This window comes from Pseudonaja textilis, chromosome 5 (assembly GCF_049901715.1).
Source record: "Pseudonaja textilis isolate UNSWEBS1 chromosome 5, rPseTex1.2, whole genome shotgun sequence".
NCBI classification, from domain to species: Eukaryota; Metazoa; Chordata; class Lepidosauria; order Squamata; family Elapidae; genus Pseudonaja; species Pseudonaja textilis.
In genome coordinates this window covers 45,272,661-45,299,646 of record NC_141994.1, presented here as the reverse complement: position 1 = coordinate 45,299,646, position 26,986 = coordinate 45,272,661, and the positions used below count along the sequence as shown (strand labels likewise).

The following is a 26,986-nucleotide window of genomic DNA, read 5'->3' as shown; positions in this document are numbered from 1 at the left end:
GAACAGAAAACAAATTCACAGCTAATAAGGAACACATGGACAAGACTTGTACCTTATTGCTTATTCTCAAGCAAGTTTACATTTTCTCTATGTAAAAAATCTGATTGTTTTAAGGGACACTGCTTAATTTGCTGCTCTTTTTAAAGGATTATATGATTAATGTCAACATCATAAACATGGCTAAACAAGTGTAGGAATGTTATATAATTATGAATAAAAAAATACAAAACCTAAATGCGACAAGTATACTCTTCAACAAATAAATAATCTAATTATTTTTATGAACTACTTTAGAAATCTACTCATTGCTCAACACATTTATTCTACTAAACTAAGCATTTTCTGAAAAACAAAATGGGCACTTACTCGAGCAAGATATTATTCATGTCCTGTGTAAAGAATTTCTTTCTGCCTTCTTCATCAAAGAGCTTGGCAGCCTAGAGACAACAATAAAAATGCACTTCAGCCCAGAATTTTAATAATTTAACTGCTAACAAGTTGCACTCTATTTTCACAATCTTAGAAAAAATATTTCAGTTTCTACCAAGTATTTATTCTAGAATACTATAGATACTTCGTCTTTCCTCACTATTTATAATATTGGGAGATAACATTATTGTCAGGGTTCCGGCAGTTACTCAAATTAAATCATGAGCATTTTGTATTAAAACATTTTGTATACACCTTTTCTAGTTGACAATTAATATATTTAAGCATTAATAATTGTAATAATAACAATTAGATCATTTAGATATATTGGCATATTATACAAAATTTTGGTATCTTTCTAGTTCTATTTTATTTTGAAAACTTAAACTTTCCAATTGTGTTTGAATATGCAATTAAAATTAGATTAGCTAATGCATAAGCATTAAGGTTTCCACAAAGAACAATTAGGAGACTAAACATATTTATTTTTTTATTTTATTTAGTTTGATTTGTCAATCGCTGACAAGATAATAGGTATAAATATATACATAATTATGAATACATGAAATGGGTACATATAAGACAAATAAAAGAAACAATAGGACAGGGACGGTAGGCACGTTGGTGCGCTTATGCACGTCCCCTACAGACCTCTTAGGAAAGGGGTGAGGTCAATAGTAGACAGTCTAAGGTTAAAGTTTTTGGGGTTTGGGGAAGAAACCACAGAGTCAGGTAGAGTATTCCAGACATTGACCACTCTGTTGCTGAGGTCGTAGTTCCTGCAATCAAGTTTGGTGCGATTAACCTTGAGTTTGTATCTATTGTTTGCTCTTGTATTGTTATGGTTGAAGCTGAAGTATTGAGAGGCAGGACATTGCAATGTATGATTTTATATACTATACTTAGATCGGACCGAAGGCAGTGTAGTTCTAGGTTTTCTAGGTCGAGAATTTCAAGTCTGGTGGCATAAGGTATTCTGCAACAAGCAGAGGAGTGGAGAACTCTTCTTGTGAAATATTTCTGGACTTTCTCAACTGTGTTAATATCAGATATGTAATATGGGTTCCAGACTGATGAGCTGTATTCGAGTATTGGTCTAGCAAATGTTTTGTATGCTCTAGTTAGTAGTGTGATGTTACCAGAGAAAAAGCTACGTAGGATTAGGTTAACAACTCTTAATGCCTTTTTGGCTATGTAGTTACAGTGGGCTCTAGCACTTAGTTCGTTAGAGATGAGTATTCCAAGTTCCTTTACAGAGCTTGGATCACCAACAAGGTCTTGACTATTCAGCCTGTATTTTATTTTCTGATTTTTTTTTGCCACTATGTAAGACGGAGCTTTTATTTGTTGAGATTTGAAGTTACAGAAGAACTTACTGCACATTCACATTCAACAAGATGTTTTCTAAAACCTAAATCTCATTTTACAGATGAAATATAAATATCATACAGTATATCTTTTAAAATCTCAGGCTATGTTGACATGAATATTTATGGTTCAGGATAGGTTAACGTGTATTTAAAAATCAATCACAACAGAATGAGATTAACACCTAACAAAATGGAATGTTATATCCTTCAAATAAATTTTAATTAAACAGGAAAATACAGATCACATAACAAGCTTCTATGAAATGAAAATGTATGTTTATTGAAATTTTGGCCTTACAAAAACAGATGGATTAGGTTAACCTGTATCTTTGATAGCATGTATACTGATTTCATACAGATCAGCAATGAATGCTATTAGGGACTGTAATGTGCTGTCTCCCAAAGCAAATAAGAATTATCAGACCTACCAGAAGTCCAATATTTGAATATTCATTTCAGTTTGTATGTACTCAATATATCCTGAAGTTTCCGAAGTATTGTGATTGCAAAGATTGCCTTAAATACATGAATTCTAATAGTTCTTTAAAAAGCCTAGTAAAAAGAAATGACTTACAATTCTAAGGTCTTCAATACGCTTTTCTAGATGTCCTGGCAGACCTTGTGGGAGAGCAGGCACTTGTTTCAAAGTCAGGACCTCAGCAGTATGGGGGGGCTGAGTGACACTTCCATTTTCTCCTAAAGGCTCAGATACTGGGCTTCCATCAGAGGTACCATCAAGCAACCTATCAAAATCAATGTCTCCCAGCATCTCCAGGGCACTTTCAGCTTCCTGCAGGAGCTCACGTTCATTAGTGCTGCCAAAAATAGAAAGGACTGGATCTGTAATGCTGAGATTCAAGTCAGACACATCATTACCACCAATGGCAGGAGCAATAGGAAGTTTACTGGGTGTAGAACAGGTAGTTGCTACTGTGGGATTCAGGTTAACCTCCTCTTTTTTAAAGGCTTCTTTCTCTTTCTGAAATTTTCGGATCATAGCAGCCAATGAAAAAGAATCCTTGTATAATTTTTTCTTCTTCTTTTCAGATTTGTGTGAATTTAATGCTATTACCCTGCAAATAAAACAATAAAGTAAATGAATGGAATTAATGTTGAACTTGGATCTCAATTAAAAATGTAAAAACTTTGTATTAGTTAATACTGAAATATTGCAAATTACAAAGATTAAACTAAATCAATGAATAGTAAACAATGTAAAATAGTGAAAGAAATACAATATAATTTCATGTTAAATTATTTCAGAACATTGGTTCTAACTAACTGTCAACTACAATCCAAGCTGTAATCCAAGAACTCATGAGTCTGGAAAACTGCAAAATAATTTGTGAACATTTCTTTCTCATAATAAACTGATTCAAATAGTAGTATCATACTTGTATATGTTTTGGGACAGCAATGTAAGAAACTCTGATCATTTTAGTGACAGTATTTTAAAAAAACATGTCAAGAAAAATATACTGCCCCTCACTTGATCTACATTTATTCTACTGAATTAAATAACCCACAACGAAAATACTATTGCAAATACTATTCAAATAGCATTTTTATCAGTTTAACAAAATCTATTATGTGAGAAGAAAGTACTAGCAAACTTACCCCAACTGCTTAGTAACTTTAATTTTCCGAGGCTTTTTCTCCTTCTCTGACTCTTCCTCTTTTCGCTTTCGTTTCTTCATGTTGCGGTCGTCACCATCTTTTAGTTTACCTAACTAAAAAGTTAGGGAGGAAAAGGGGGAGAGGAAGCATACAACAGCTTAAATACAGGTAGTCCTCGATTTATATCAGTTCATTTAGTAACCATTCAAAATTACACAGCACTAAAAATTACTTATGACCGTTTTTTTCTGTTACAACCTTTCCAGCATCCCCAATGGTCATGTGGTCAAAATTCAGATGCCACTTGTTGGCCACTAGTTCATACTTATGACCATTGCTGTATCCCAAGATCATGTGATCACCTTTTGTGACCTTCTGACAAGCAAAATCAATGGAGAAACCAGATTCACTTAGCAACCGGGTTATCAACTTATCAAATGCAGTGGTTCACTAACCAACTGAGGCAAGAAAGGTCGGAAAAGGGGCAAAATTCACTTAACAAATGTTTCTCTTAACATAAATTTTGGACTCAATTGTGGTTGTAAGTCAAGGACTACCTGTAATTGAGTATTTTAATTCTGGTTAATAAATTATTTAATTTATAGGATTGTAAGTAGCTAAGAGTCACATTGACTCTTGGCAAATAAATTTACTGAATAAATAAAAGCAAAATTTTGATATTAAAAAAATTAATAGCACCTACAACTGAAAAGCTATCATTTGGATTCCTGCACTGAGCAGAGGGTTGAATTTGAAAACCTAAAGTACACCCCTGAGTCTACTCACCTTAGATGGTTTATGCTTTCTGCTTCCTGTAAAATCCTCCTCTTCAGAATCAGATGCTTGGCGGAATTGCAGAATTCCAGTATTAATGTAGAAGCCTCCATATATAGTAGTCAGGGATGCAGGAACTAATTCATCATACTACAAAGAATATAAAAGATTTAAAAATTACAATATCATCAAAGTGTGTAAAGATTTACAACGGAGAAAAATATATGGTATATCTTTTTATGTTTTTTATATTTTATAAATTAATCTAAACAGCATTTAGGAGGCTTTCAGTGATGACATTAACTAATGCTAAAATTGGTATCTGAAAATATTGTTTCAAAAATGAAATTTCAAGAATAATTCTTAAATGATATTGAAATTTATTCCTAATGCCTACCATTTACTGATTAATACTAGGACGTGGACAAATATAATCACATTAGCTTTGTAACATAATTTAAATATATGCAATTTTGTCCTTATTTCTGTCCTTTTTAGGTAAGTTTTGAGATGTAGCAAAAGTATGTTTGTGTATGTGGGTGTGGGGGTATCTCACTGGTATTATAAAGATAAACATCTAGTAGTATGAAGTGTACTATGCTACAGAGAACATAATCTTGCTGATTGTTGTATAAGATATCTGTCTTTGGCTAATCAAATAAGTTGTTTTATAGTTTAACATCTTTTAATGCTGCTTCCCCAACAAATTTAAGAGTTATCTGAATTATAAATTATAAAATATACTCCTTTTTTCACTGTTTAATACTAAATGAAGTACAAAAATCACATCAACTAAAATATTAAAACACAATTGTTGTTAGTCAATCAATCATGCACTGAAATTAAAAGTAAATGCAGCATTTCCTGATTCTACTCCCAGACTATTCCACCATCCTATACCTAATGCTGGGTCCAAATGTAAATACTGCTATGTCTTAAATTACACAGGTTTAAATAATCATCCAAAAATACTTGATGTAGTCTTATCTCTAAGCTGAAAGAAGAAAGCCTAATGTCCGAATGAAATCACCTCAGAATATCAGATATAAAGTGGTACCTTGGTACTCAATTGCTTTGAAACTCATAGAAGTTGGGACTCAATGCATTTGGAACCTAACATTTTGTCCCAGTACCCATCGCTTGTTTGGTACTCAATGCACAAGCTAGACTTGTCAGTGTCAGCTGTCTGGTGACTCACTACATTATTCCTTATAGGAAAAGTGTGTTTGGTATGCATCATTTTTGGTACTCATTGCGCCTCCCAGAACCAATTAATGACTACTGAGATACCACTGTACATTTTAATTTTAGCTCTCAGAGGTAGATACAATATGCGCATAAGATTTACTCACAGCTTCTGAATTATCGATGAAAGGATCATTTACATCATAACCAGAACCCATATCTATCAGATCTTGAGCTCGGTCCTTCCGATGTTTGTGGATCTTTCCACCCTACGAAATAAGATTGATACCTTAGAAGGGTGGGGGGAATCCCCCCCACACAGAAATAAAGCAGATAAGCATTATAGGACAACAGGAAAATCAAAAGTTCACCAATCTTTTCTGCTTGGTTTCTCTGGCAAATAAGATAGCAAGGATCTCACCATGAGAAATAAATTAAGACCTACATTTGACCAGAGGGCCCAGATCTATGTTCTATTAAGACTGAATGCAGAAACTGAAATTAGCTTAGGCTATTTTAAGAAAAAATCAGCAATTGGGTTTAGACATAACAGATTATTTTTCTTTCAGGAGAGCCTTCTGGGGGAAATGAATAAAACCAGAATGATTAGACAGCAAAGACAGTGGATGTGCTATCATGATTAAAACAAAATTCTTTAAAAAGCTAAATTTACTTAAAGCAATGTTAGAAGCAACTAAAAATTATCAGGATTCATGCCTGTAATAGCAACAATTTCTACAGATTTGCTCACATATTTTGTTTCAAATTTCTTAGCCAGCATTTCCACTTCATGCCTTTCATGCTCTTCATTATCAAATGGGTCTTCAATGAGTGATTTTTTCTGATGAGAGAAAACAAGAAACCAATCACTTTTAATATTTAAATATGCAATACATGAGGGATTATCTATGTCTCCAACTTTAAATGGAAAAGCAAACAGAATCCTTAACAAGTATAGTTTAATATCTAATGCATCAGTACTAAACTAAGCAGCTCAATTTAAAATAAACCCTTTTGGAATCAGTAAGACATATTAATCAATGATATACAATCTGTGACCCTAATACTAAATATGGTACCCTAAACCCCAACTGTTAAAGCCATACAGCAATTTTAATGCAAGAGACTGGGAAAATTATTCAACATATAGGGAATAATATTAACTGAATTTAATAAATGCATTTGTTCTTAATCATAGTCCCATTTCGTACCATTCAAAGCTTATGATTCAGTTAAAAAAGGTTCACCACTGCTTTAAACTATCTGTAAAAGGACTTAGCAAAATGTAATGTTTTTACCAACTTAACATAGAATATTTAAAAACCCCAGATATATTAAATATGTTATTACTAAATAACATAAGTGAAGACTAAACTACAACTTTACAAACTCTGAGATCAAGTCAATAAGTGTTTTTATAGAGCAGTATTTAAAATGTGATCCATGGAAAACCAAAATTATTTGGCAGATATGAAAGATATTTACAAAATTAAAAACAATATTCTTTTCATTTTTTGTAAAAAAAATATAGGGTTTTCCTTGATTTTATTTGTGATAATATCTAATAGGTTTAATATTGTTACTTTTACATATCCAATAAATAAATATTCTATGATTGTGTCAATTTTAATTTTTAATACAGAAAGTATTGATAAAAATAACCAATATGAACAAAAGCTCCTTTGGGATTTTGAATAATTTTTAAAAGTGAGAAGGAATCCTGAAAATAAAAAGTTTAAGAAACAGTCACAGAAAATAAAATTTGAGATCTAAAAATTATTAAGTTTTTCTTCTGTACTCAAACATTACTTCAGAATATAATCCAATCATTTAAATGATGTATTCCAGATTAATAGAGATTAATATTAATCTCAATTATAGAAATTAGAATTGTTTTAAACTAATACAGGTAGCTCTAGACTTATGACCACAAATGAACCCAAATCTGTGTTGCTAACTGAGATATTAGTTAAGTGAGTTTTGCCTCATTTTAGATCTTTCTTGCTATAGTTGAATCCCTAAGTTAATAACACAACTTTAAGTGAATCTGGCTTCCTCTTTGATTTTGCTTGTCAGAAGGTCATGAAAAGTGATCACATGACCCCAGCCACTGCAGCTGTCATAAATATGAGTCAGTTGCCAAGCATCTGAATTTTGATCATGTGATCATGGGAATACTGCAATGGTAATAAAAAATGGTCATGTCACTTTTAGTGATGTTGCAACTTTGAACACTAAGTCGCTAAATGAACTGTTGTAAATTGAGATATAGGTTATTTCTCATTATGACAGAATAAATTCAATACTTGGCTGATGGCAGTGGAAAATTGTGATCACACTACAATGTATTGCCTTCCTGTTGTACCTCCTGCAGCACACTAAATGATTCTGAAATACTTAAATTGGCATTCTTACTTCTTACATGACATTTCAAATATTGCATTTATGCAGGCAAGAGCCATTAAAAAAAATGGCTACAAAACTATTGGAGGTTATATAAAGTATTTTTAAATAAAAAGCATCACAATTACTTCTGATCTAATTGCATGAAACTACATTAAAGAAAGATTACTTCTAAATGTTGCTAAATTCAGTAAATTAAATTATATTCACAAAATATTATGGGCAAAATAGAGATTCTTTGGCTAATCTCTTCTATTTATCACTGGATGTTATTGCAAAGAGATCAACTAATGCGGTATAGCAAGGACAACTAGAGATGCAGCTGAATGAAGCTAAACTGGCATCATAAGAGATGTAAGTTTTTACTTCTTTAGATTAGTACATGACTGACTCATCCACTGCCCCAAAACATGAAATTATTCATGTGGGATCCAGTAGATCACCACAAATTGCTGTCAAAATTGTATCCTCTCTTCTCATGCCTCCAAATGTCTGTTTCAATCGCCTTAATTTAAAAGGAAACAGAACCACAGTTCTGTTCATTGTTTCCAATTTTACAGATGTAGTAGTAATCATGCAGAATAGAAAAGTTAATCCTTCCCTAGCTGCTGCTTCTTTTTAAAGAAACAGAACCGCCACTAGAAATTTTGTAGCTCAATGTTGTATTTTATCTTGATCTTATTTTTTTATTCACACCTCACAAAAAGAAGCAACTGGATAGCAACAAAACATGGCTATGGGTTATAATACATCTTCATTATCATGTTAAATGAATCAAGACCCAACATAATTTAGTGATTTTTAATCTAAAACTTAATCAGGCACTTCAGAGGTTATATCAAAGTACCATTGAAAGATTAGGCCATCAAGGATAACCATTACTCTTATTTCTACATTGGAACTTTTATACCTCCAAATACTACATGTTAGATCAAGGCAGGAGACACATACATTTGTATTTTCTGCCTTTCATCATAGAAAGATCTGGTTTGCCATTACCAGAAACAAAATGCTAGTTTGGGCCTTGGGCTGTTATACTGTTAGAAAGGTACTGAGTTTTTCCACTAGATATGGATACAAAGCAACTATTTCTCACTTCTATTTAGAAACATAGAAACCTGATTGCAAAAAAAGATCTATTGGTCCAAGTCTGCCCTTTGAGATTTTTTAATTACTTTATTTTTTAAAAATTTTTGTTGGACGATGGACATGTTTATCCCAAGAATGTTTAAACTCAGTTACTGTTAATTGACCCAACTACCTCCACAGAAAGTTGGCACCAACCTTTCACTACTCTTTTCTGTGAATTAATACTTTTAATATTACTTGTGAACTTGCCTTCTGCCTGTTTAAGGCTATGCCCCCATATTGCTTTTTTAATATTGAAAATACTGCCTTCTAGAACCTTATTTACAACCTTAATATATTTAAAGGTTTCAACCACGTCCCCCCTCATGTCCCTCCTTTCCCTTCTGTCCTCCAGGCTGTACATATTCAGTTCCTCCAATCTCTCTTTCCCCCCCCCCCCTCAGATCTTGCACCATTTTTATTGCCCATCTCTGGACTTGTTCAATCTTATCAATACCTTTTTTAAGTGAGGTCTCCAGAACTGGACACAGTACTCCAAATGTAATTATCTATGCTAAGTATGCTAAACTATGATAGTTATCTTTATCATAGTTTAATATATTAAAACCTTATTTGTTGAAACAAGCCAGATTAATCCCCAGCTGAATTGTTTTAAACAGAATATAACCGTACTTCAAAGAAAGGATGTGCCCTTCTCATTGTCCAAGCACATAAATGTAAATTCAGTGGCTGTAGTCAATCATTAAACTGTTAAAGAGTGTTTAACAATGATCTATTGAATTAGAATCAATCTTGCGGATCAGTGACTATGTTATGACTAGATGTTGCTTACCATCTCTTTTAATTGCTTTCTCATCAAAGTAGAAAAAATAAGCCCTATGGCTCTATGGCTATTTACAAATTGTACTAAACTACCAATAATTTAATATTGGCTTTAAATTAATTTACTGCTCCTTAAACCATGGTTTACTATATGAATCCAGTCACATTTGACTCACATAAATCACTAACCTATGGTTTTTCTACTGTCTTATCGTATTCTTTTCTTTAATCATATTATTTCATGTTCTTCTTTTATCTCTGTGAAAATGTATGGACTCTAAGAGCAGCAAAAGATTTCTGGACCACAAGCAGCTTTGAGGATTCAGGTTGCCCAGCCATGCAATTAAAGATACTATAAATTATCTTATTTAAACCAAATACGACTTTTTAAACCTTAAAATAAAACAACTATCTTACCCTTCCTAATATAAAACAATATATAGATATAAAAAATATGTTTAAATATTTACTTCATGATAATCACACTGTCATTTTTTGTTATGTGAGAAAAGAAAAAAAATACAGATTTGGAACTTCCACATGAATCAATTCCACAAGCATGAAACTAACTGAACTCTTCTGAACTAGTAATAGTAGTATTAATAATAGTATGGTATTTGGATGTCTATTGCTTTACAAAAGTTCAGTAGTCTCACCTTCCGAAATAGATAGAACAGCATAAGAACAAAATGCACTTGGATAAAATTATACTTAGGGATACACTATTACTTATGTACCATTTTTTGTATTCACCTAGGTTTTTCATTTGTTGACTATTTTACCTATTATCCCAGGATGAAGACCTATTTTCTTAAACCTGGGATAATATTAGATATATGAGACTAACGATTCTGCAAAATGTGATTTGAATAATTATGGGAATATTTGCATTCAGATATTATCATTACTTGCTTTTATTTTGATCCCTTTTAATACAACTCTCACAATAATGAAATATACCTTCAAGCAAAACATCCAAATTACTATGAACTTAATGTTGGCCTGCAGCAATCTAAGAACAATTCCATGTAGAAAAGGATAAATTATAGCAACAAAAAGAAAAAATATATAGCAAAAGAGGATATGGGTAATCCTTGACTTACAATAGTTCATTTGGTGACTGTTCAAAGTTATAACGACATTTTAAAAAAGGGACTTACGACCATTTTTCACACTTATGAATGTTGCTGTAACTTCATGGTCATGTGAACAAAATTAACATCCTTGGCAACTGACTCATATTTGTGACAGTAGCAGTGTCCCGGGGTTGTGATTTCTTTTGGAACCTTCTGACAAGCCAAGTCGATGAAGAAACCAGAGTCTTTTAACAACTGTGTTACTAAATTAACAACTGCAATAATACATTTAACTCTGGAAAGAAAGGTCGTAAAATGGGGCACAACTCACTTAACAAACATCTCCCTTAGCAACATAAATTTTGGCTCAATTGTGGCCATAAGTTAAGGACTATCTGTACTACATTTCATATTATAACAGCAGAAGGAGGATGAGGGACAATTGGTAGAATTCTTAATACCAACCAACAACATACAAAGAGAAACAGATTGCTTAAAAAAATCACAGAAAAAGTTATTTCCTAATGATAAATATTAAGTATAGTGTTAATTTTGATAATAGTATTGAGTATTACTATGTAGTATAGTAGAAATTGCTACAGATCAGATCTTGTCAACACTTAAAAATAATTGTCAGTAATTCAATGACATCTTTTTACAATGCTCTATTTTTAATCCACAAATAGTAAAATAATATATCACTTTGTTTATATAGTAAACTTTCCTGTAAGTGAAAAAATAATTTAGAATATTTCAATTAACTTTAGATTCTTAGCAACATAAAAGGGAGTGTGTGTTACAAATAGAGATGGCCCATTTCTCAAAACAATAATAAAAACACTGCATAAGGCAGGGGTGGGCAACTATGGACCTTTTATGAATTATGGACTTCAACTCCCAGAATTCCTGAGCAAGCCATGCTAGCTCAGGAATTTTGGGAGTTGAAGTCCACAAGTCATAAAGGGGCCATAGTTGCCCACCTCTGGCATAAGGCCTCGGCTGCTATGAATTAGGCTGCACCAACATTTCTAAATGCATTATTGGGGCTAAATTCACCAAAATGTGATCAAAAGTAGGAATTACTATAAGTAGGCAAAATAATGCAAATAGTCACTGAAATAATTAGAGTACTACTGTAACCATCAATTTCAGTTGAAAATGGGCAACACAGCCTAGAGTGGTTAAATCCATCTCCCAATGCCCTAAATTGCCCAAAAGTAAGAGCCAATGTGAAATGCAATCCAACAATATTTAGATGTATATCCCTAAATTTAGCAATCTAAATATCACCAATATTTAGGGTGCTAAAATTTCTCAATATGGACTAAACAAAGCAGTAGTACAGGCTTACTACTGTGATAATCTGAGATTAAAGTAATTTAGATATCCACCTCTATTTTACATATATTAAAAGGGAACATAATAAAAATATTTTATGAAGACTGAAGGGATATCTAACAGTTTCATTAATACATAGTGCTTCTTTTATTACTAACATCAGCTTCTCTCTCTTATTTCAAAGAAACATTTTACTGGTCTTTAATGTTCCCCAATCTCCTGCAAATATCTTTTAATATCACATTCAAAAGTTATACAACAGATTCAAGATACTGAGATCTAAAGAAAAAAAAATATCTAAAAGATTTTAATAACTTACATAATTATAATCAATCTCAATATAGATTGATTTTTTTAACCTGAACCCTCAGGTTTTCATCCTAATGGCTACTTACAAACAAACCATTCTCACAAATTTACTCAAACTATTTACAACAATATCAACAAACTAGTTTTCCCAATATCCTGAATTTGTAAAAAACAAATACCTATTTTTGCTTGCCTTTACACCACTGCTTTATAAATCTTCAAATCTCTACAACGTTTAAACTATGCTCAGGCATAACAGTACTTGTAATGATTTATTGAAAGAACACTGCAAATGAAAACCATAGGTTTATGCTTATTCATAACCAAAAAACTAATTTACTATAACAAAATATTTCTGACACAGGTATATTTACTTGCTTTGGGCTCTTTTTGTATTGAATGGTCTTCAAAGACCAGTAGAAAATCCAGCTCTTATAGGTTCACCATCTTTTGACTGAATCAGAGTAGCAATTTGGTCTTATATCCATCCTGACAGGGTTTTTTTCTAATGCTAAACCCCCTTACTTTCTCCTTATACCCCTCTCCCTCTTCCTCCTCCTCCTCCAGCACTCAAGCTAAGGACTATGCTAACAGAACCATATAGGACAAAACTGACAGAACAGGAGGCAGAAAGGGTAGATAGAGAAGAGCGAGTGTTTGCAGGTCTAGTACCCGGGCCTTGCCACTCCAGAGCAACTCGGGATAGCTGAACTCCACGCAGCTCTCCTCCGTGGGATCTTTCAAGATCAACTCAAAGCGAACCGTCTGCTCCAGTGGTGGCGGCGATGATTCCTGTCGGTTGTTCTCTTGATTTAGCTGCTGATGAGGGGGCGGCGGCGGCGGCGGTTCTGGCCTTGGGGACTCTCGGTGGGGTGGCGGCTGAGGTGGCTTTGGTGTCAGCTCAGGCCGACTGATCTCCCGCGGTAATGACACAGGATGAGACTCTGGCCGAGGACAAGATTCAAAGGGTTGCGATGGCGGCTCTACCCGACTGTTATCATAGGGGAGGTGGTGATGGTGGTGCTCCTGCTGATCTGGTAGTTGCAGGCCCTCACGCGCTAATGGCTGCTCTGCCTCGCGGGCCCCTCCAGTCTCTCGCTCTAGCACCGGAGACTCACCTTCTCGTCGCCTCACGGGTGACAGACTAATGAACGGCACCCGACGCGGCTCCGCCATCATCCAACCCCCCCACCCCCCTTCCCACCTGTTCGGTGACCCAACCTCGCCACCCACAACCCCAGCTCCTCCTCCGCCCGTTCCCTCCCCCTTTACCAGGTCAGAGTACCTCCCCTCTTCCCCACTAGCCTCTCCTTGCCGATAACATCGCTGCCATCTTGGAGCCCCCCCACGTAAATAGAAGCAGGCTACTAGGGCACGCATGCGCAAAGGTGGAATCCTCCACAGACGCGCTGCTAACGTCATTGTTGTTCTAGATTAGGTGGGGTGTTTTTTAGTACGTCACCACGATCGCACGTTGAAGACGACACGGCTCCGCCCACAGTTGCCTTGGAAATGCGTACGCCGAACTAGCGTAAGACTTTTAAAGTCTTCGCGGAGTTCCGAACGAGCACTTTTCTTTGCTGTTGTGTGTCTCCGGACAAGAATTAACTTCCTCAGGAACGCGGCGCTAATATGGCAGCTACCAAGTGCCTAGTCATTCCTGTTCATATTTTTTTTTCTAGTTTACAGCAAGTGAAGATGGTCATAAAAACCATTTAGTACCTGAAAAGGTTGTGAGCGTTCTATCCTTGGTGCATGATTTTTTTCCCATCTTAATACCAGTTTCCTTTAACATGGCATGAACTAATTACCAAACACCGTATTTCATTATTTGTTTTTAAGATGCAATTCGAAGAAACTTTCCATCCTAAAAAGTGTTAATGTTCTTGTTTAGTACAGTGCAAAACTTAAATATGAGCTGGTGTAAAACATTTCAGATGCTAAGACAAAGCAGAAGCTAGAGTTAGCTCTTTTTTTTCCCTTTTAATATCTAATTTCAGAGACAAAGTTGAAAGGCACAAAGCTTCTTGCTTTAACTATGTAAAATCATTCCAATTATATAAAGTAATACATGTAATGGATTTATTTTTGCAAGATATATGCTGCTTAATTCTAAAATGGCCTTGAGTGGTTTAATACAAAAAGAAAAGGAATTTTAAAAACTAACCAAACCCCAAACCTAGCCATATGGCATCCCCAAAGAATAAAAAGGAATTCACAAGTGATTTTATAAATGAATTTATTTTGGAATTTTGCTCCAGAATGAACATACAGCATCAACTTATATTATTTACATAGAACATGTACAAGTAGATAAGCATATATTCTATCATGGATTTCCAATGTTCTTTTTTATCTTAAGACATTTTTCCTTAGGCATTAAATATATTCTGAAACCAACTTTTAACTTTCCCAATGCATTTCATCACAGAATGACAAGTTTACAGCCCTAATTTAATCAGAAAGAAAAATATAGAAACAGATGAAGATATGAACAGTAATATTTTATGCAAATGAAAGTGGAACATTATTTATTTACAATACTTTTCCATATGTCCATTAGATCATAATCAAAATCGGGTTATCATTGTCTTATTGTGTTCCATTTTAAATGTTTAGCTTCGGATTCTTTGTGAGGAACTTTTATAACTAAAATCTGAAATCTAATTCTAGAGTTCTTTTGATATTCTGCTTCCAAACAAGACCCAGGAAAATAAGTATTTTGCAAGTTTTTGAACTGTCTCAAAAAGTACTGATTGTCACACAGTGAAAAGATTGTGAAGATTAAAGCTAATACATACAACTAATATTACAACAGTAATAGTAACATAAAATAAAATTTGGGAGAAGTATAATAGAATCAAAATAAGATTCTCCTCACAATACATGACATATAGTTTTCATGAAAGACATTTAAATATATGTAAAAATAAATAGATTTGTATTTTTATAATCTTTGTATTGCTACAAAATGACACAGTATTCCAGCCGGGCACAATATAGATGGCAGACTTCCATTCGCTTGATCACTGTTTAAACAGGAACTCTATTCTCCTTAGCCCACTTCTTTATTATACGTATAATGTACTCTACCTGGGGGTTGCCTGTACTTCTCAGGAGATGCATTACCTCTCTTAGAGTATCTCTAAAAGCAAAGAAATAAAGATTTTTTAAGAGAAAGAATAGATCAGACAATATTATGAACGTCTAAGTATGTTACACCTGAAGTGTTTTGGAGTATTTTCTTCAGTCCAATTGCTAGAAACTAAATTTCTCTGATTTCACCGTAATGGATAAAATAAAGTTTCATATAGGAATCAGAAAAAATGATATTTCACATTTTATAGGAACTAGAAGCCCAAAATTCTGCCTCATAAATTATTATGTATTCAATAGGAGTAAGTGGCTATCCATAATGCTGATTTGATTTCTCCTATCTTCACCCTATATTGGCGCTTGAATGTAAAATTTCTTCCTCTGCTCTGCATTCTGAAAATTTTCAATTTTAGAATACAGTACAGAGAGAAAGAAATTTTATATCAAAAGCATCAATGTAGGATGAAGTTCTGCCAAAAGAGCAGATATATCTATTATGATTAATACTGTGACAATAAAGTAGAATTTAATTTAATTACTGTTTGGTTAGCATTATGAGAACAACTCTACACTTAGCCTGGAGCATGAAGTAGGAAAATGGAGGAAGTAATGATTAAAAATTATATCGATTTGCATATTGGTTCCATATTGGTCAACTGGGAAGTAAAAAAAAAATCACGAAGAAGGCAACAGCACTCCCTTTCTAATGTTGCAAAGGAAACAACATGGGTGTATGATTTCAGTCACTGCGAGATAAAATTGTCTGGACGAAAACTTTCATTGATAAAGTTTGGGGATGATCCAGGTTCACCATTTAAGGATGGTCCAGGATCCTTTTTATTTGTAGACACGCATTTATTTAATATCCCACCTTTTGTAGGAGCCCAAGGCAGCATATACAAGTATGCTTATTAGTAGTTATAAACATCTTTTAATGGGTTCAGGTAATTTGTCCACTATAATCTTGTCTGACAATTGTACAATTGGTCTTCAATACAATTCATGGGATATTGTGTCACAAAATATGTCTGGAAATGTTTGTTTTCCTGGGAATTATTTGCTTCTGGTGATCAGAGATATAGTTAAGGTTCAAAAAAAATCTAACCTCAGGCAGTCTAAATGTCTATGGAGATTCTCAGTCATCCAGGTCAGTTGTCCCAAAGGTGCTTTTTCAAGAGACAACTGGACTTCCTGGTTTTTCTTTGAAGACGTTTCACTTTCTTGGATGAGAAGCGAAACATCTTCAAAGAAAAATCAGAAAGACCAATTGCCTCTTGAAAAAACACTTTTGGGACATCAGGCAGATTAATAGTGAGGGCAGCTTAGGTTTGGTTTAGCTTCAGTAATACCATTTTTTAAAAATGCATGTCAATCTTGCTGATTATATACAGATGTTTCTAGTTAGAAACATTAAGAAGAACCTGTACATGAGAAAGGACATTCTTTATGGCTATTCCCAGAAATTATGTGACATAAGAATGTTCTTTAACTCCTCTGATGCCTTTTATGCAATTGCCTTTTTTAATCAGGGATTTTTCTGTTGACCAGCTAATTTTAATTTTTGAAACTTACTCATTTTTATTTTTATTCCCCCTGAATAATTACCATGGTGTTACAACACACATGACTTTGAAACTGGGTTGTAAGCACTTTGGGAGGTGTTGTAACTTTGAATTGTCATAAGCGAACTTTGTCTTAACTTGAGGACTACCTGTATTTTAATGAAGGTAAGGCTTCCATTCATAATACACAATTTACCGGAATCAAAGCTTAAAGGCCTTGTGTTCCTTAATTGGCATTTCTAATTGGCATTTGTATTCAGTAACAAACCAACAATACTATAATATTAAACAGCCAGAGTAGTATTCCAAAGTAGTAGAAAGAAATTCAGTGTATATACTTAGGCTCTCTGCCAGCAACAATCATCTGGAAGATACCAACACAGGCTCCTCTTTTGCCTTCCCAATATTCAGGGTTAGGATCCAATCTTTCAAGGACATCAAAAGCTTTAGCAGAATAATAAAACTGGCCCATCTGTGCAGAAGATAAAGGTACGTGCTTAAGGCAGAAACACTGCATAAAACAAATTTTGAATACATAGGAACATAAAAGGAGGAATGAATGATGACACTGAATTTTTCTTGTTCATGATTTGAAAGCCAGATAAAATTTATGGCTTTGTTTTCAAATTAAAGAAATAAATATTTTCCAATGTCATACATTATTTATTGATACAATATTTGTAGCTCAATGTTGAACCATTATGGAGCTCTTGGTGTTCTCTGAGCTTGGTTGCTTTCTTGCAGACATTTTATTATCAGACTAGGAGACCAGTAGAAGACTAGCAGAGCAGGTTCATGAGAAACTAGCAGTCAGATGACATGATGAAAACTCCTTAATTTCATAACACATGGACAGACTTAAGCATAGTTTCAACTTGGAAACTGTGAGCATCCGAGACCGAGCCAAGTCTAAAAAACACTAGATAATTCCAGACAAATCTGGCATCAACAAGCATACAGACACAAACAACTTCTACATACCATTCCAAAAAGACAATCAAAAAGCGAAAAGGAAAGAAAAGAACCAAAACGCCTCTTCACCAAGAAGCATCCAGATGAGAGATTAACATCAAGATTTAGATCTGACCAACAATCAAGAAGCAAACAATATCCTAATCAAGGAACTGCCAAACAAGCTATTAATAAAAACAGCTCAATCAGGAAACCACTAAGATTATTCCCACCAACACTTACAGGGCAGGCCACTAGCACCGTGATGGCGAACCTATGGCACATGTGCCACAGGTGGCACACAGAGCCCTCTGTGGGCATGCTACCATCACCCCAGCCCAGCTCCACTGCGCATGTGCACGCACCTCCCACCAACCAGCTGGTTTTCAGGTCTCTGCTGCACATGTGTGGGGGCGGAATGCATGTGGGGAAGTGCATGTGCATGCGTGGGGGCAGGGCATATGTTGCATTTTGGGGGTTCAAGTGTGTGCGCGCACCCCCCACACCCAGTTTGGGCTTGGGAGGCCTCCTGCACCAACCTGGAATCCAAGAATGGGTGAGACGGGCGGGGTGCATGCACAAGGGATTTAGTCAGTGAAAGGCAAAAATAATTTTCTTAAGATGTCTCAGTATGATCATAGGAAAAGTAGTCAGCACGGTTTATTTCTTGAGACAGCTTCCTGCATCATAAAAACTCCAAACTAACAAACTGCTTTATAAGGCCTATATCATATAACTTCTGATTGTAAGAAATGGGATTTAACAACAGAAAAGTGTAGAAGTCAATTTATTAAAAAAAATACATGGCTTGAGAAGAAAAAAAGGTATAATTCTACAGGATTGATTTAGATAGTGAAGGAAAATAGATTAAAGACAACATACTTTGTAGCAGTCATTTGCAATTAGTTGCAGAAGACTAAAGGATTCTCCTGAAGTTTCCATCTTTAGGTAGAGTTCCCAGGCTAATCTTGGTTTCTTATTCATAATATCTGCAATCACCAGAAAGTTAGAACTAGTAGAGGCATGTTGCTTCACAGTGTTTAGATCTGGATAAGCATATTACTCAGCAGTATTGTTCTTTACATTGGTTGTTCAGGTGAGCTGAGAAGTAACATAGCCACACCAATTAAGTCAACTGGAAAATTACAAAAACGATTTTTAAAAAATATATGCCAACCCAAAAGTTTTATATGACAATGAGCTCTAGATTATCATGGGTAGTTTCAGTTTGAGCGACAGTAGACTGAGCATTTGAACAGATCATACATGTGAGTTTTTATGTGAAAATAAAGTCAGTTACCTTCCTAATTTACACTATCAGTTTCTTCTTTCTGATCTATGAATACAATATATAATATCTATGTTGGCATTAAACCTACTTCAGAATAAGTCTACATATTATGGTTAGTGGAAGTTCCAGTTGTCTACTTCTAAATATTTAAAAGGATGTGTAAACAGATACCAATGTTTAATGATAAAATACTTTAATTATATATGAGAAACTCCATGCAAAGCAGTTCTGTAACATCATACGTATGCAGTTTTCAGTATCCTCTAAGGTCCTGCTTATAGAGCTTTTTTAGGTGAATAGAGCAAATGTAATAATATTCCATTTACTTATTGGAAAACCTTAATATGGTACCGATAACTATTTATATAACACATAGAAAGATTTTTATAAAGTGACTCTGTCTGGAGACTATAGGTACTGATGTTAATTTATAAAAATAGTTCTAAAACCAATTAAAATATACAACCTAACAACACTATCCCCTCCTCAAGAAGTTATTGCTGGACCCAACAATCCGTGATGATTTTTATCCGCACTCTTCCCTTTAAGGTGTTGAGAAGACGATTGAACTTCAACTATAGAGGATCCTGAAGGAGATAGATTATCTACAACCATGGCAATTATGGCCAAAGGATTCTTTGCAAAGGCACATCTAGTGCGGCACTTGGGCCTTTTCCTGGACTGTGAAGGCTTCACACAGTTGGAATACTGTGTTAGTGATATGTTAGTCACCGGTTCTTTAGAATATTTCCACAGAGTGGGATGACATCTCACACCCTGATGACATTCAGGAAGCTATCGGAGACTTGATTATTCTCTTTGGAGTGGATTGAAGAAGCTCCCTGGATGAGAAGCGAAATGTCTTCAAAGAAAAACAAAGTCCTAACTGCCTTTTGAAAAAGCACTTTGGGGACAACATTTTCTATAAATTATCTTAAAGAACTGGCCTATCTTCAAAGCATAAATTTCAACTCTAAACCTTGGGAAATTGGTTTTTAAAAGAATTTGTAAGAAAAGAAACTTTCTAGCTTAAAAAGTAATTAAATTTACATATACTTAATTTCATTTAAAATAATTTAAGGGATGAGATTACTAGGTCAATACATATTTTATAACAGAGCAGAGTGACTCACAGCAGCGTGCTAGCCAACTGAGGTAAACAAAGTCATTCTTTATTTTCTCACTTTGAATCAGGAGGAACACCTGAGAGGAAACAAAGAAAACTAAGCTTCTGTTCACATTAAATGTAGTTCTGCAATACATGCCCTCAATCAAATCAGGGTGTGTCATTCTAAAGATTCAACAGCTATAAAAGTTTAAGACATGAAAATATAGTTTTCTCTTAAGTAAAAAAAGTAATTCATTCAATAATTATTTATTCAATAATTTGCCTTATCAAAAGACCCCCAGGATTTCTGTAGCAGAGATATAATACAAAAGCAGAGGTGTAAAAAAGGAAGTTTATAGTCCTAATATTTATGGCTCTTTTGAATGGGAACAATTAGCAGTTTAGAAAGCCTGGATCAAAACATGTCTAAGTCTGGGAATGATTCTAGATTGTTTTCTGAAAACTCTAACGCAGTGGTTCCCAAAGTGGGTGGTACCACCCCCTGGGAGCGGTGGGATGCCTTAGGGTGACGCTAAGAGGCAAGGGGGCTGGCAGGGGGGCACTAAGAGGCAAGGGGGGGCGTTCGAGGCGCCGGCCCCACAGGCTCACTGACTGCCGGCTACGCAGCCCATTGACTGTTTCATCACTCCGTAGCCGGCGCCTCAAATGCAGAACCCCTGTGCGGTGAGCCTTGCCAAGCCTGGGAGTGAGACAGAGGTGGGAGGTGGTGGAAAGGGGGCACCTTAGCTTGCAGGCTGCCCTCTCTGGTGGAAGTGGCGGAGGCGCACCAGAAGGCCCAAAAGCAAAACCCTCCCAAGGTGCACAGTGGAAGGGGTGGGTGGTCCGGCGTTAGGGCCCCCTTCCCCAGAGAAGAAGGGAGCGCACAGCGCCCACCCGGCCTCCACCTCTCCAGCCAGCTGGGCTTGCGTGCAGGATGCAGGTGGGTACAGCTACAGCTCTCCAAGGCGCGTGGCTCGGTTCGGTTCAGCTCTACGTGGCTGTCCTGGACCTAGAACCTAGCCTCCCTCTGCAGCCCGGTTCTTCCGACCGAGCCCTGTGCTTGCTTGTTTGCTTGCTTTGTTTCCAAGTGATCGTTCCCTCGGCCTCTGCCAGTCTGGGCTGCTTCCACATGCCTTCCTCCTCCTGGGTGGAGCATAAAGATGGGCGGAATGCTTCTCCGAAGTTGGGAGTCTCTGAGCATGTGCAGAGTACCTCCCCTTGCTTGGCCTGATGGAAGTGGACCTTGGGTTGAAGCAAAGAGGGTGAAGTCGGCTGCATCGCTGCTCCGGGGAGGTTGGCATTGCAAAATTGGATGCCAAAGAAAGAACTGGGGCAGGGGGCTGGAGAAGGGGCAGAGGGGCAGCTGCATTAAGGAGCAGGAAGATCTTAGCCATGACTAAGCCAGAATCAAACAGCATGCTAAACTCTAAACCAGAATGGTTGGGTTGATATATTTAACCCGTGTTTCTCAATCTTGGCAACTTGTGTGGACTTCAGTTCCCACTCTGGCTTTGCTCTACTTTCCCCAAAATTACTAGATAATAGAGCAAAGCCAGAGGTCGGTAATTTTTGCTGCAAAGAATCACAAAAGCTTCTGGATTGTGCACAAGAAGGGACACACATGTCAATGCAATTCAGCAACATAAAATAAAGAGATACAAATAAAACAAATCAATAATCGGCAAAGCATCTCTGACTACATTTTATTCACTACTAGAATCTCATCAGAGATGCTTTGCCGATTCTAGTCCAATGACCTCCTCCAGCAGGGTTAGAAAGGAGTGTGTGTGTATGTGTGTGCATGACTGTCAAAACTCCAAAAACAGGTCAAGTATATCTGGAAAGGCGAGTCATAAATTAGAACACTTTCTAAACAATGGGCCATTAAGTGAGGACCACTTGTTTGCAAGTCACCTGGCTATGCCCACCCAGTCACATGACCACCAAACCACACCTACCCAGTCATGTGACCAGCAAGCCATGCCAGCCAATCACATGACCAAGCCACACCCTCAAATTAGGCCACAGAAATTTGAATCCTACCACTGGGTGGAGGGCACATAGGATGAGTTTGTAGCACCAAGGGGGCAGTAGACTGAAAAAGTTTGGGAACCACTGCTCTAATGTAATATATAGATTGTTATTTAACCTTTAATCCTTACTTTGTCAAATGATAATTCAAGTTGATCTTTTAAAAGAAAAACTAAGCTTCAACGGGCATAACTTTTTCATTAGAAATAGCAATAGCACTTACACTTATATACTACTCCACAGTGCTTTACAGCCCTCTCTAAGCAATTTATAGAGTCAACAAATAAGCAAATATCTCAAAATAGCTTTTTTGCCATTTTATTTGGAACAATCTGCCCCTTTTATTGAGGCATGGTTAAGGACAAATGGGGCATATCTTATGCTGTATGTTTTCATCCATGCATTTATGCATCCATCCTTCAAAACAGAGTATTCTTTTGCAGTTGTACAACTCATGCATAGAATTAAATTTGAAGAGGGAAATAGCAACCATAAGATCCTTTAATTTCAGCAGCAGACAATTTACTTTTATTTCTCAATATGTTACATGAATAAAATATCAGATTCTGCTATTACATTGCAATAAATAAGTTTTTGTTTATATTGTCTGTAATTATGAGAAATTTTTAATTATAAATTATACTGTATTAGCAATTAATCAATCTTCCACATTCTCTTTTTGTTTTTTTCTAACTTCATATACTATGGAAGTGTGACCCCAAGACAAGGTTCAGTACAGTTCCTAGTATTAAAAAAACACATTTTGCTGCTGTCTAGTATTGTTACCTTCTGAGTATATATACATAGGGTTAAGCATATATTGAATACTTAAAAGGTTATTGCCTATTATTCACAACAACCTCCACATTCTTTAAAAAAGGATGCACAAATCCTTGAAGTTTCAGAAAGGTCAGATATAGAAACTATGATACAGAATGTAAGCAGCGACTATTTTTAAACTTGTCTGGGATCTTTTCAAGAAGCATATACATACCTCCTCAGCTTCACTAGTATTACCAGTAGCAGCTTTGGCTTGTGCATAGTTAAAGTTAAAAGTGTCATCATTATAGAAATAACTCTGAAAAATAAAGCATGTTTAATAAAGAAACAATTTAATGGTTTATGACATTTAACAGGTAGTATCTATTTTCAGCTCTCATTTGTAATTGACAATACCATAGTATATGAATTACTAGAACAGATATGATGGATAAGTTAATAAGTTAGAACTTCTTTTGCCTTTCCCCCAAGCATATAAAATCTTGCTGTGATGTAATTTCCCATTTGCTTGTCTCCTCAAAACAGCTATAAATCCACAATTCATAATGAATGCCTTATACAGAGAGAATGAAACATTTACTTATTTATATACCATCACACTCCCAAAGAACTTGGTAGTATATTAGTATATTAAATTACCCATAATTATACTTATATAAATGTCTCCTAATAATTATAGATAATCATTACATATTTTCTAAACAGCTCAGTTTTCATCCTTCCTATATGCTGGGAGGCATTGTGAAATACAGATTTTTACATGAAGCCTACTCCAGAAGGTAGGCTCTGTGGCAGAAAAGGAATGACCTAGAGAGTAAGTTCTATTTGAAGCAATCTGTCCATCAGGCCAAGTCAGAACGGATTTTATACCTCTTTTTTCACACTTAAATTAAGTAATACTTCCTCATTTTGTTATAGCAAATTTCTAAGTTAGAAGCCATAGCAAACCAGTTCAACAAAACATCTTACCCTCATAATTCCACAATTTCACAATTCCACAAATGTTATCTCCTTACTCATCAGAGACACCATTGAACGTGATCAGAAAGGTCCAATTGCCATCTTATTTAGTCTTGAAGACACCAACGAATCAGATGACATCACCAAAGTTCGCAATATCATAAGCAACTCAAATCCAACAACATCTCTCCTGAAGATATCATTGAAATAACCAGAGATGGCTCTGAGTTCAAATACAATGAGGGCTCGGTGGCCCCAAAATTTTGTAGAGTTGTTTGCAAAAATGAGTCCAGCAAACGCATATTCATTCATACAATAAACGCCATTGCAAAAAACAATCCCAACCACAAAAAACTTTGCTCAAGACCAGACTTATCCATACTGCAAAGAATCCGATCCCGTGAACTCCACAATGAACTCAAAAGACATCTAGACAATGGAGAGAAAGATCTTTACATTGACTACCGTGCTGATTGTATCAAAAGTAAGTCACACAACCCACAACTCCACATCCAACCCTACCTCATCCAACCCACCATCACTCAAAACTAGGCACGCACGCCCCTAACTACTTCAATTCCAACTACAACTGGCCTTAAATGCAAGCTACTCAATGCAAGAAGCCTTGTGAATAAAATACCTGAATTTCTCCTTACTAAATATGACTAAATTCGACATCATATTTGTATGTGAAACATGGCTCAATGCATCTCTCCCTGACTCCATTACCACAGTAAGAGACTATCATGTTTACCGATCAGATCGTGAAATCCGTAGAGGAGGTGGTGTTGTTATCTTCTATAAAAAGTCCTTACATCTAAAAACCATCCAAGTTACCCAAGAGCTTGCTCTTCCTGAGACTATCGTCTGTAAACTGTCCTTAAATATCACATTTCGATTCTTACTATGTTACAGAGCCCCTGATTATGATATCGAACATGTAAACAAGCTAAATTCACTACTGACATGGGCAACATCCTGTCCACACACTTTTATCTTTCTTGGTGACTTCAATCTACCTCACATTAACTGGATGCTAAACGAATGTAAAACTGAACCCATATATGCAACCTTCTACAATGCTGTAACAGACCTGGGACTGGAACAACTAGTAACCAACAATACTAGACTTAACAACTGCCTCGATCTCAGTATTTGTAAACAGCAATGTATCATGTCCAGTATTTCCTAGTCGAACCACAGACAACTACAATGATCTAATACATACCAATTTTACAGAAGACATGGTTGAAAAAGCACTATGCAATCTAAAACCATCACTATCTATTGGACCGGACAGAATATGTGCCTACTTCTTAAAAAAGCTATCCACTGCCATAGCCGAACCTCTAAGCATAATCTTTGAAAAATCTTTCAGCACCAGCTCCTTGCCAAAACTATGGTCACAAGCCACGGTCATCCCCATCTTCAAAAAGGGAGACCCCAGCCTAGTGTGAAAATTACAGACCGATCTCTTTAGGCTGCATCACCTGTAAAGTCATGGAATCAATTATTAACCAATCCATTATCCTCCACTTAGAGACAAACAACCTACTCTCTAATAAACAATTTGGTTTCAGAAAAAGAACTATCCTGCAATCTGCAACTCTTACACTGAAAAAAACATATGGACAACACAACTCGATCAGGGCAAAGCAATAGACACAATCTACATAGACTTCTGTAAAGCCTTTGATTCAGTGGTACATGACAAACTACTCCTAAAATAAAATCTTATGGTATCTCTGGACAACTGCATAACTGAACAGAAGCATTCCTGTCAAACAGACAACAAATAGTCAAAATTGGAAGCATCCTATCAAATTCTGTACCTGTCAACAGTGGTGTCCCCTAAGGCAGTGTTCTAGGACCAACTTTTTTCATACTCTACATAAATGACCTGTGTGATCATATCAAGAGCAACTGCGTTCTCTTTGCTGACAATGTAAAGCTATTCAACACCACAGACAATACTGCCACCCTTCAAAAAGACCTCAACTATGTATCAGAATGGTCAAACAAATGGCAACTTCAAATCTCAACAAATAAATGCTCTGTCTTTCATATTGGCAAAAAAAATCAGAAAATAAAATACAGGCTGAATAGTCAAAACCCTGTTGAGGATCCAAACTCTGTCAAGGATCTTGGAGTACTCATCTCTAATGATCTAAGTGCTAGTGCCCACTGTAACTACATAGCCAAAAAGGCATTAAGAGTTGTTAACCTAATCTTACGTAGCTTTTTCTCTGGTAATATTACACTACTAACTAGAGCATACAAAACATTTGCTAGACCAATACTCGAATGCAGCTCATCAGTCCAGAACCCACATTACGTATCTGATATTAGCACAGTTGAGAAAGTCCAGAAATATTTCACAAGAGTTCTCCACTCCTCTACTCGTTGCAAAATACCTTATGCCACCAGACTCGAAATTCTAGACCTAGAAAACCTACAACTATACCGCCTTCGGTCCGATCTAAGTATAGTATATAAAATCATACATTGCAATGTCCTACCTCTCAATACTTCAGCTTCAACTATAACAATACAAGAGCAAACAATAGATACAAACTCAAGGTTAACCGCACCAAACTTGATTGCAGGAACTACGACCTCAGCAACAGATGTCTGAAATACTCTACCTGGCTCTGTGGTTTCTTCCCCAAACCCCAAAAACTTTAACCTTAGATTTTCTACTACTGACCTCACCCCTTTCCTAAGAGGTCCATAGGGGGCGTGCATAAGCGCACCAACGTGCCTACCGTCCCTGTCCTATTGTTTCTTTTATTTTT

At 35.8% G+C, this 26,986-nt stretch overlaps 2 protein-coding genes across 4 annotated transcripts in view; both read right to left on the bottom strand.

Annotated features, from left to right (window-relative positions):
• The window catches only part of UBN2 (ubinuclein 2), a 59,132-nt gene extending 45,365 nt beyond the window's left edge, over window positions 1–13,767 (bottom strand). The window contains exons 1-7 of the mRNA XM_026697427.2: window positions 13,085–13,767; window positions 6,127–6,216; window positions 5,543–5,644; window positions 4,203–4,340; window positions 3,417–3,529; window positions 2,374–2,872; window positions 367–437 (exon numbers count right to left, since the gene is read on the bottom strand). Coding sequence (XP_026553212.1) covers window positions 367–437; window positions 2,374–2,872; window positions 3,417–3,529; window positions 4,203–4,340; window positions 5,543–5,644; window positions 6,127–6,216; window positions 13,085–13,591 — 1,520 coding nt within the window. The 5' untranslated portion in view covers window positions 13,592–13,767. The remainder of the gene's footprint in view (window positions 1–366; window positions 438–2,373; window positions 2,873–3,416; window positions 3,530–4,202; window positions 4,341–5,542; window positions 5,645–6,126; window positions 6,217–13,084) is intronic.
• An 867-nt stretch (window positions 13,768–14,634) lies between these two features.
• Window positions 14,635–26,986, bottom strand: part of IFT56 (intraflagellar transport 56) — a 28,558-nt gene continuing 16,206 nt past the window's right edge. For all 3 annotated transcript variants that reach the window (XM_087934690.1, XM_026697514.2, XM_087934691.1), the window contains exons 14-18: window positions 23,446–23,529; window positions 20,446–20,515; window positions 18,904–19,010; window positions 17,409–17,542; window positions 14,635–15,557 (exon numbers count right to left, since the gene is read on the bottom strand). In XM_087934690.1, the coding sequence (XP_087790816.1) occupies window positions 15,446–15,557; window positions 17,409–17,542; window positions 18,904–19,010; window positions 20,446–20,515; window positions 23,446–23,529 (507 nt within the window). In that variant the 3' untranslated portion in view covers window positions 14,635–15,445. The remainder of the gene's footprint in view (window positions 15,558–17,408; window positions 17,543–18,903; window positions 19,011–20,445; window positions 20,516–23,445; window positions 23,530–26,986) is intronic.